The 12,000-nt window shown below is 37.9% G+C and overlaps 1 protein-coding gene across 3 annotated transcripts in view; it reads right to left on the bottom strand.

Annotated features, from left to right (window-relative positions):
* Positions 1 to 344: 344 nt before the first annotated feature.
* Positions 345 to 12,000, bottom strand: part of LRRC40 (leucine rich repeat containing 40) — a 50,200-nt gene continuing 38,544 nt past the window's right edge. For 2 of the 3 annotated variants that reach the window (XM_079776033.1, XM_079776032.1), the window contains 2 exons: positions 6,056 to 6,241; positions 345 to 3,325 (listed from right to left, as the gene is read on the bottom strand). In XM_079776033.1, coding sequence (XP_079632159.1) covers positions 3,220 to 3,325; positions 6,056 to 6,241 — 292 coding nt within the window. In that variant the 3' untranslated portion in view covers positions 345 to 3,219. The remainder of the gene's footprint in view (positions 3,326 to 6,055; positions 6,242 to 12,000) is intronic. The other variant, XM_079776034.1, reaches the window with a different exon arrangement.

The raw sequence follows: 12,000 nt of genomic DNA, 5'->3' as shown, positions 1-12,000 counted from the left end.
TTCTCTTTGTACTCAGTGTACAGAATAGACTAAAGGAAGCTTAACATGACATTGTCTTCATATGAAGAATAAATTTTTTCCTATTTGAAATTCAGAGGCAAATTTATTGAATTCTATTTGTAAATTTCAAAGACCATCTTAAATAACCTTGCAAAAGTAGTTTGCAAGTACTTTAATTTTTCCCGTTTTATAGCCATGCAAGGGTACCCCTCCCCACTACACCCCCCCCCCAGTTGTATAACAGTAAACCATAATATGAACTATGGTCTCTTTCTATTCAGAGAAGAAATATTAACAGCAGCAATTCTAAACAAAGATAGTGATAGGTTTTTAATTGAAAGAATTGTAAGTAAAAGTGTTTTAGGGTGTCTGAATTTGTTTATATAGCCGTGAAAAATATTCTTTCATTCCTAAACTATTTGATAATTGATTACTTTTGACCTTAGTTATTTTGGGGGCATAATCTTTTTATTACTATATAAGTAAGTACTAATTCCACCTCCTTATAGTAGTATTTTTCCATATGCTAAACACATGTACACACACAAATTTTCATTTGAGGTCATATAATTCGGGTAGTGAAATATTTCACTCTTCTGTAAGTTTAAGAAAAATTCCTACACAGTGATGCAACATTAGGCCAGTACTTTAGCAAAATTAAGACAATCTCTAGACTCATATTCTTTTTGACAACTGATTTCACTACCATATGTGCAGTGCAACAGTGACATCTTAAGGCCAAGTAACTGGAGATCCTTTAGCCAGAGAAAGACCTTGAAGTGGGATTTGTTTTCACAGAAATTCCATTGTATTATCAAGTAGTTTTCAAGCTTACAATTTTCAGTTGATAGATCTTTATAAGTGCTTCTTTATTTATGACTTCTTTTGCAGTCTTTGTGAACATTTTAACGTGCACTAGTAAATACTAACATTTTACATAAACACTGTATATTAATGCATGCATTTCACTGCATAGTTTATTGACATTCCCCTTGTAAAGCTTTTATGGAAGAAACAAGCCACAGCAGTATAGCAAAAGAGGCTTAATCTTTATAAATTGGGGCCTTTTCTGTCTCTTTGCTAGCCTAGGTGGCTGTATACAAATTCGAGTGGGAGGGGGCAGGAAACACCTCTTAACATTTAAGGTTTTTTACATGGGTGAACTCTAGCCAATTCAAAACTAATTGCTTACTTTAATAAAAAATTTTACCATTTTATAAAAAAAATCACAACATGTTTAATTGAAATGGCTGTATTGTAATTAATATTTTGAGATAATTGTGATTTTGAGCTTAAATTATATATAAAAATTGTCATTTTTGTATGTGTTAAAAGAACTACAGTACCACAATTAACAGTACTTTCTAGTTGAACTACAGATTGATGTAAATAAAACTGAATGAAGACATTTACTACTTTATTAACATAGACTGTGAATGTACTTAATGGGGTTTTTTTTTGCAGTGTGAGACCATAACAACCTTGAAAACTGCTTTCATTTTATGTGCAAATAAGTCCTATGAATCTATTTTAAATTTACTGAATCAGTGAAATTACTTGGTCAGTTAATTTGCAAATGCAAGCTGTATTCTGCAGTTTTATTTTATGTATTGACACTAATCGGCAAAGGTGTACAATGTGATTAGAATGCATTTTGAAGATGCTTTCTGTACAGATAAAATTACAGGGACTAAAATAATGCTGTGCAGTGTATAGCAGAGCCATTTTTCGGCTTTGGTGTACTCAACTTTTTTCAGTATTTAAAAAGTGTTTTGAATAACATAAAAGTCTCCTTATTGTATAAATAATAAAATGTCACCTTATTGTAAAGTGTCTTTTGTTTAATGTCAAAGCAGATTTTTCTTATTCAACCAAAGTTATAGTATGAAAAAAGCATGTTTATTTTAAACCAAAAACACAAACATTGTAATTAACATTTGAAAATGTAACTTTTATTATGAACATGTACTATTTATCTTTAGTAGCAACTTTTTCATATAAGCATGCCTTGATCATACAAAAGCTATCTATCTATCTACCTACTTACCTACCTACCTATCTATCCACCCATCTATCTATGTAAGTTAATATACATTCTATTGATTGACTATTTAATGGAATCATATGGTAAGTTTTATAATGACTGATCAGCCTAGCCTACTTCTGATATTTCTGATGTAAATAAAAATGTTTATATTTGATATTTATTAAATGAAGTTCACCTATAACAACTTCCCTTTTAGAAAATTACTGCCTGATTACAAGTTTAATCTTATGAAGATTACAAACAAATTTTAAAATTAAGGCCCTGGGAAAAAAATATACAAGGCTGGATTAGAACGCACCAACAGAATAGATGTATACAAATACTTGATTAGTAAGTATTTAAACAAAGCACATTTCAAGATTTCTATGCAGTATACATTATTGGTAATGTCCTGTTTCTAATATCTATAGAATAAAATAAGGTCTTCAATATTAAAAAAAAAAAAAGTACTTTTAAACTGCTAACACTCTGAAGGAAAAATATGCAGATCCAATCTCTTTAAATTTCTTGCATCTAGAAGTACCAGATTATTTTATGGAAGCTTAATACTAAAACATCATTTTAAAAAACCTTGTCAACTTTTAAATTCAAAATGGTGAGAGTAATTATAACAAGACTTACTATTTTCTCCAACTATAACTATATCTTGTGTAGCATTTCTGTGACATGATTTCCTAAAACATGGGGAAAAGGCTAAAGACATTTCAACTAGATTAAAACAAAAACAATACAGTGCATGTTAATGTAAAACTTATATTGAGACCAACCACATCACAAAAGTCCTATCAGTAATGAAGTCTTATTTTTAAATGTCAAAGAACAACATTGAATAAAATTCAAGTCAATTTTATATTAAACGAAAGAAACTGGATGGTCATACTCAAGTCAATTGGTCACATGGTATGTAACAAAAACAGAAATGGAAGAAAAACCAACTTCTACAAAAGCACTTTGTCATTATAAAAATACTAAACTTCATTAAATAAAAATTCACTTTTGAAGAAACTGTTTTCTGTTATAATGGGATGAAAATGAGTAGGATAAATCTTATGCAAAACACTCAGAACACTGTTATCACCGTTACAAATGTACACAACACCTTAGAAAAACATTCGTCATCAATGTAAGAATTATAAGAATTAGCATGACCAAGATTATAAAACAACTCCAATTTATGTAGGAATTCGGTCTCTCAAATATTCCAGAATAGCGGCTGTTCCTTTCATTAATATGGCTGCTCGCGGAACACGGAATGGATTTCCATCTAGTAGTAATGTTCTAAGCAAAAGAGAGAAATAAGAACTTTAACACTGTCCATTTGGAAAGCTTTTCTTCTAATTTCATTTATAATATTATGAATAAGATTTGTGTAGATTTTTTATTTGTCTCTTTCAAATCTAACCATTTAAACAGTTGGAATTATAACTACAACAATAACCAAGACAACATTAACATTACTTACGTGGAAGGTACTCTGCTAAGTAATTTAAATTCACTGACTCACTCAGTTATCTTAACAACCTATAATGTAGGCCCCATTAATATTCCTCTTTTAGAGATAAGGAAATACAAGTTCAGGGAGGTAAGAAAGACTTGTCCAAGATCCCACAGCTATTATAGAGAGGAGTTGTCATCTGAACCATCATTTAACCCATCCTTTTTCTCAATCTTATAATGACCACATACTAAAAGGTTTAATTATACAGGGTATGTTTACAGTTGTGAGTACGTGAAACACATTTTATTCCTGTATTATTATTATTAACTAGTGGCCTGTTGCAGGAAGATTCCTACAATAGGGCTTCCTGCTGCGGTCGCTGCCCCACCTGCTTTCCTCCCTTCTCCCCCGCCCCCCTGCTTTCCTTCCCTCTCCCCCTGGCCCCGCCTGCTTTCCTCCCTTCTCCCCCGGCCCGCCTGTTTTCCTGCCTTCTCCCCGCCCTCCCTGCTTCCCTTCCTTCTCCGTCGCCCCGCTTGCTCGCTTCTCTGCAGTTTCGCTCCCTTCTGCAGGCTTGGCTTCTTTCTACGCTGTCTTGATATGCAAATTAACCGCCATCTTGGGCTAATTTGCATACTCACCCTGATTGGCTGGTGGGCGTGGCTTGTATATAGCGCAGGTGCGGTCAATTTGCATATTACGCTTTCATTAGGTAGGATTATTGCATTACTTTCCATACAAACAACCTTAAAACTACTTTTGCCCCACCCTGTATTCACACAAGTATAGAATGAGCATACAAGTACTCATGTCTAAAATGTAACCAAAATATCCCCCTCCGCCCTGGGAAACATTGACACGTCTGCCCTCTCCCCAGCTTGATCAGATACACACATAAAAATCTATTTACATGTTCTTAAATGAGGTTCCAATTTAAGATTTAAGGGCTTGTTAATTGATTTCTTTAATAATTAATGAAATACCTTAAACTTATGAGATAAAGAAACTTTTATATTAATTTTTAATAACTTGAGTGTTTATGTAAATAAAAGTCAAAGGAATCACACCACATTATATACACGAGATCTAAATTAAATCTTCAAATACTTCTATGTGCCTTGGGAATTCTTTTAAAGACTGACTTTCTTAATTTATAGAAAAATAAGTTAATTACAGCCAATCCTCAGTATTTGCTAATTTGCCTACTCACTAAAACTTATTTGCAACCCAAAAATCAATGCAGCTGACACTCTGAAAGCCATTTTTTGACACACATAGAACAGCAAAAAATTTGAGATGTTGGATGGGCACGTTCTCCGCTGAAGTTGAGCATGTGACACTGCCTTCTTGTTTCAGCTCTCATTCTGTAAACAAGGGTCCTATCCCTGGTCTATATCATGTGGCATCTTTTTTCATTTTTGTCCTTATTTACTGTTTAAAGTGGCCTGCAAGTATAGTGCTAAAGTACTCTCTAGTTTTCTTAAAAGAAGGCTGCCATGTGCCTTACAGAAAAAATACATATTAAGTAAGCTTCATTCAGGCATGTATTATAGAGCTGTTTGGGCATAGTTCAATGTTAATAAATTAACAATATTAAATAAGGTGTCTTAATACAAACACATTAAAAAAGGGGTAATGTACTGATTGAAAATGTCATGACCAGAGGTTCAAAAGAACCTACCTCTTGTACTTCCCCTAGGAGTAACAGTTCAGGATTCACTAATTTGGTATTTACAGAGACTTTATAGAATACAACTGCTTACAGGAAGGAGAATCAACTGTACGTGCCTCCTATAATGCACTAATAAGGGCTACCAGAGCAGATGCCAGCACTGCCCGAGCAAAGTAAAATATGTCAAACCATCATGTTCAGTTTTCAATAATTATATTACTTCTGACACATTCTGCTTCACTACTTAGCTTTCTGTTGACATCTCCAACTCCCTGTATAGTCACTTAACAAGCATTATTGGGTGCTTTCTATGTTCCAGGCACTGGAACAACTCTTTTCTAAAGGAGGACAAAGAAATGGTATAAATTAGTCTAAACAAAGCAGGATAGAAAATTAGAGAAGTGACTAATTCTGCCTGGAGAATAAGGAAGGTTTTCAAATATGATATTTAGGTCGATTATTGATAAAAGCAGGGTAAAAGCATTGAAGACTAAGGTGACAGCGAACACAGAGAGTGAGGAAGACCATTTGAAATAAATGGTGATAATCTGTACTCAGATTTTGAAAAACCCCATATGCACAGCTAAATTTACTCCCCTAACATTTTACACATTCGTTTCAGGTTACACTGAGTGATGAGAAAAGTATCACTAGAAACAATCAATTACTTTATCTACACATATATAATACCACATAAACAAAGCTTAAAAAATAAATTTGGTAAAATCTGGAAAACAGAATTGGGATTCTGGGTTTGCTGCCTATTATTTTTAACAGGACATTACAATTTTATTTCAACTTTCCTGGTAGAGTACCGCAACAGAACAAACAAACAAAAAGCCCGGACACTTCAACAAAGCAATCAAATAAATGGAAAATCTTAGTAGAATGAAGTAGTTACCTTAAGTTCACACAATTACCGAGCTCTGGTGGAATTTGTAGGAGGTCATTATTTTGAAGGTCCAATGTGACCAGATTCTCCATTATCTTCAATTTTTCAGGGTTCACAGATCCAACCTGATTGTTACTAATTAAAATTGTTTCAAGTGTGGAGATGCGATACAGAACTTCAGGTAGTATTTTGAACCTATTTAAAGATGAACAGCACACATAAATATATTGGAATCAGAGGCAAAATCATTCCTTCAAACAACAATCTTAAGTTTCATATCTTGAGATAAAGTTTTCTTTAGTGTAAGTTATTTTATATTTGGTTCAAGTCCTATGTTCAAATTTACCCAGAAAATAAAGAAAATGAACTAATTTTGGAAACCTTGAAATATATGTTAAGTGGAGAGATTTGGAACAGTTTCTTTTATTGTATAAAATCAAACAAAAGTTTAGAGTAAATTCTCCAATGTTTTCCTCTTCACATTCAGGAGACAAGGAAATCTTCCTGAGATTCTTTACATAAAATGTCTCTGTGTAGGTATTCTTCCTTAGTTCACTTTTATTATGAAACAGAATCACTGCCAATATTAAGTAAGAATTTAAGGTTCCTATTTTGCTTTGACTGAAGTTTCAAAAATGAGTGCATTTTTGGTTCTTGAAAAGATGACAAACTAGCATAGGCTGTCAGCTTCCTCTTCCAAAGCAAGGCTGAAGATGCCACAAAAGAGATAAGAAAACTAATGGCTCTCAGAACAATTAATACAAAATCCTCGAATGTCTCTTGGGGGACAGAGGCTAGGATAGTGTGAGACAAACTGCATCTCATAAAATGGACTAGAAAAGATAAGGATGGGCTATAGAACTTTACAGCTGTGGCCTTTCACTTCCCTCCATTGCCCTTCCTTTGCTGTCTCGATATAAAAAAAATGCAATAGTAAAGGGTAAACTCAAGGCAGCTCTGTATTTCCAGAGGACTAGGAGTCAATACCTAGGAGTACAGACCAACCGAACTGCCTCCAAGTAGTCCCTCCTCTTCTTCTTTCCCACCAACCCATGAAAAGGCATGGCTCACATGCAAAAAGACAAGTTGTACCCTTACCTCTCATCATATACAAAAATTAACTCTAAATGGATTAAAGACCTAAATGTAAGGGCTAAGACTATAAAATTCTAAAGAAAACAGGGATTAAGTCTTTATGACCTTAGATTTGACAATGGATTCTTAGATATAACACCAAAAGCACAAACAACAGAAGGTAAATAAATGACCTCACCAAAATTAAAACCTTTGTGCTTCAAAGGACACCATTAGGAAAATGAAAAATAACCCACAAAATAGAAGAAAATATTGTAAGTCATATATCCAATAAGGGATTTGTATCTAAAATATATAAAGAACACTTACAACTCAATAATAAAAAGAAAACCCAACTGACAATTGGAGAAAAGATCTGAATAGGCAAGTCTATAAAGAATATATACAAACTAGAGGCCCGGTGCACAAATTCGTGCACCAGTGGGGTCCCTTGGCCTGGCCTGTGGGATCAGGCCAAAACCGGCTCTCTGACATCCCCCAAGGGGTCCTGGATTATGAGAGGGCGCAGGGCAGGCCAAGGGACCCCACTGGTGCACAATTGGGACTGGGGAGGGACACAGGAGATTAGCCAGCAGGGTAAGGACTGCAGGAGGGCTCCAGGGTGTGTCTGGCCCGTCTCACTCAGTCCTGATTAGCCGGACCCCAGCAGCAAGTTAACCTACCGGTCGGAGCGTATACCCCCTGGTGGTCAGTGCAAGTCATAGCGACTGGTCGACTGGTCAACTGTCTGCCTCCTGGTGGTCAGTGCATGTCATAGCAATCAGTTGAGCGGCCTTAGCATATCATTAGCATATTACACTTTGATTGGTTAAACCGATGACTGGACAACCAGACACTTAGCATATTAGGCTTTTATTATATAGCATAACCAATAAGGACATGAAAAGATGTTTGGCATCATTAGAAATCATAGGAATGTGAATCAAAACTTCAAAAAGATACCACTTTAGCCCAGCCAATGTAGCTCAGTGGTTGAGCACTGACCTATGAACCAGAAGGTCACGGTTCAATTCTGGGTCTGGGCACATGCTTGGATTTCAGGCTTGATCCCCAGTGGGGGGTGTGTAGGAGGCAGCTGATTAAGATTCTCTCTCATCATTGATGCTTCTATCTCTCTGTCCCTTTCCCTTTCTCTCTGAAATCAATAAAATATATTTTTTAAAAAGTCAAATAAGATTAGATAGCTAAAATAAAAAAAATCAAATAAGAATTGGTAGAGATGGGGAGAAATCAGAGGATGTGGAGAAATCATACATTGCTGGTGGGACTGTAAATGGTGCTGCCACCTTGGAAGAGTCTGGCAGTTCCTCCAACAGTTAAGCACAGAGTTACCATATAACCCAGCAATTCTACTCCCAGGTATATATGCAAGAGAAGTGAAAAAATATGTCCATTCAAAAGCTTGTTCATAAATGTCTATAGCATCATTAACAATAAGAACCAAAAAGTTGAAAACAATGCAAATATCCATCAACTGATGGGTAAATAAACAAAATGTGGTACATCCATATAAAAAATGTTACTCTGCAATAAAAAGAAATGAATTACCAATGCATGCTACAATTTGAATGAATCTTAAGACATTATGCTATGGGAAACAAAGCAGTCACAGAAGACCACATATAGTTCTATTTATATAAAATGTCTGGAATAGACAAATCTAAACACAGAAAGTAGATTAATTGTTGCTTAGTACTGAGAAGGGGCAGAAGGAGATATAAGAGGGTGGCAGCTAAAGTGTACAAGAGTTTCTTCTTAAGGCAATAAAAATATTGGTTGTAATGATGGTATCCATATCTGTGAATATACTATAAATCAATAATTGCACACTTTAAAGGGAAAAAAAAATGACATGGCTCAACTGTTAACACAGAAGTTAGGGTTAACTTTTGGCACTTCTCCAAAGACATTACTTGACAATGCAACTGATAACAGACAATTCAAGAGAGAAATTATAATTCAATTCACAAATAAAAATTAAGAGATCTAAGAAGGGCATACATTTTATCCTATCTAATAAAAGAGTAATATGCAAATTGACCCTAACTCAGCTACACCCACAAGCCATGCCCACCAGCCACGCCCACCAGCCAATCAGGAGCAAATATGCAAATAAACCCAACCAAGATGGCTACAACCACAGAGAGCAGGAGGGAGGCTTGGGTTTCCTCGGTAACAAAGGAAGCCAAGCTTTCCTCCTGCCATTGCCGGACTAAGCCTCCACTCAAGGCTACAAAGTTTCAATTATAGAAGGTAAACAAATCCAAATAGAAATGGAGGCAGCCACTGAGCTGGAAAGAGCAGGAGGCAAGGGTTGCCCCCGGCAATGGAGGAAGCAAAGCTTCTGCAGCCCTGGCTGGCCTAGGCCTCCACTCCAGGCTACAAAGTTTCAATTATAGAAGATACACAAACCCCAAAAGAAATGGCTGCCAGCCATGGAGCGAGCAGCAGGCTTGGCTCCGCTCCAGGCTACAAAGTTTCAATTGTAGAAGGTAAATCAATTCCAAATACCAGGGCCTCCGCTTGGATTGCCAGGGGGCATGGCCGGCCTGCAAACCACCACAGGCCCTTCACCCAGGCCGCCCCACACCCCAAGGGAACCCCCACCCTGATCTGGGACACCCTTCAGGGCAAACCAGCTGGCGCCCACCCATGCAACAGGCCTCTATCCTATCTAATAAAAGAGTAATATGCAGATTGACCATCACTCCAACACACAAGATGGCTGCTCCCATGTAGTCAAAGATCCTGCCCCCATGTGGACACAAGATGGCCGGCACAAGATGGCCAGCAGGGGAGGGCAGTTGGGAGGGACCAGGCCTGCAAGGGAGGGCAGTTGGGGGCAATCAAGCCTGTAGGAGAGGGCAGTTAGGGGCGACCAGGCCAGCAGAGGAGGGAAGTTGGGGGTGACTGGGCCTGCAGGGAAGGGCAGTTGGGTGGGACCCAGGCCTGCAGGGGAGGGCAGTTAGGGGCAAACACGCTGGCAGGGGAGCAGTTAGGCATCAATCAGGCTGGCAGAGGAGTGGTTAGGGGGTGATCAGGCTGGCAGGCAGAAGCGGTTAGGGACAATCAGGAAGACGGGCAGGCGAGCAGTTGGAAGCCAGCAGTCCTGGATTGTGAGAGGGATGTCCGACTGCCCGTTTGGGCCCGATCCCATTAGGATCGGGCCCAAACGGGCAGTCGGACATCCCTCGAGGGGTCCCAGATTGGAGAGGTTGCAGGCTGGCCTGAGGGGCATCCCCCCTCGTGCATGAATTTCATGCACCGGGCCTCTAGTTTTAAAATAATGACAACAGTAGTATAACTTACCCATGAGAAAGCAAACATAATGGAGCAGACAGAATAAAAATTTAAACAGGAAGCATTTTAACATAACTATGTCAATGAATAATAATAATAGTATGAAACTTATATACTTACTAGAGGCCCGGTGCACGAATTTGTGCACAGGTGGGTTCTGGCCAGCCCGCCCCAATAGGGGTGGATCAGGCTGGGCCAGCTGGGGGGAGGGGACGCACCCCCTATAGGGGGGAGTGGGGGGGCAGATCAGGGGCGGGGCTGGCCGGGGGTAGGGGCTGCAGACAGTTGGTGGGCTGGCCCCACCCCATGGTCGAACTCCTGGTGGAAGGGACAATTTGCATATTAGCCTTTTATTATATAAGATTATCAGGATTGAATGAATATATCTGAAGACCTTCAGAGAGTAGCTGAAATATAGTAAATGTTAGCTATTAACATTTAAATTGTTACCAAAATTAACTTTCATCATAGAAAGCAATATGACATTGTTAAGAGCCCAACTTCTGAAGTCAAACCACCTGGTTTCATATGCCAGCTCTATCAATTACTATCTCTGTGAATGTTAGGTGAGTTAGCTCCTAATCCTCATTTTTTTTTTTAAAGTATTACATGTGTCCTTATCCCCACATTGGCCCTCCTCACCCCCCAACTAATGCCCTCACCCCCCTGGTGTCTGTGTCCATTGGTTAGGCTTATTATATGCATGCATACAAGTCCTTTGGTTGATCTCTCCCCCTTACCCCCACCTTCCCCTACCTTCCCTCTGAGGTTTGACAGTCTGATCAATGCTTCTCTGTCTCTGGATCTGTTTTTGTTCATCAGTTTATGTTGTTCATTGTATTCCACAAATGAGTGAGATCATGTGATATTTATCTTTCTGTGACTGGCTTATTCTGCTTAGCATAATGCTCTCCAGTTCCATCCATGCTGATGCAAATGGTAAAAATTTTTTCTTTTTTAGCGCAGTGTAGTATTCCATTGTGTAGATGTACCATAGTTTTCTAATCTACTCATCTGCTGATGGGCATTTGGGCTGTTTCCAAATCTTAGCTATGGTGAATTGTGCTGCTATGAACATAGGGTTCATATATCCTTTCTGATTGGTGTTTCTAGTTTCTTGAAATATATTCCTAGAAGTGGGATTACTGGGTCAAATGGGAGTTCCATCTTTAGTTTTTTGAGGAAACTCCATACTGTTCTCCACAGTGGCTGCACCAGTCTGCATTCCCACCAGCAGTGCAGGAGGGTTCTTTTTTCTCCACATCCTCGCCAGCACTTGTCATTTGTTGATTTATTGATGATTGCCATTCTGACAGGTGTGAGATGGTACCGCATTATCGTTTTGATTTGCATCTCGGATAATTAGTGACTTTGAGCATGTTTTCATATGTCTCTTGGCCTTATGTCCTCTTTTGAAAAGTATCTATTTAGATCTATTGCCCATTTTTTGATTGGGTTATCTTCCTTTTGTTAAGTTGTATGAGTTCCCTGTAAATGCTGGAGATTAAACCCTTATCAGTGATAACATTGGCAAATATGTTCTCCCACACAGTGGGCTT

Source organism: Cnephaeus nilssonii, assembly GCF_951640355.1.
Source record: "Cnephaeus nilssonii genome assembly, chromosome: 7".
Classification (NCBI taxonomy): domain Eukaryota; kingdom Metazoa; phylum Chordata; class Mammalia; order Chiroptera; family Vespertilionidae; genus Cnephaeus; species Cnephaeus nilssonii.
Note: the sequence above shows the minus strand (reverse complement) of the source record. Positions and strands in the feature narration are given on the sequence as shown.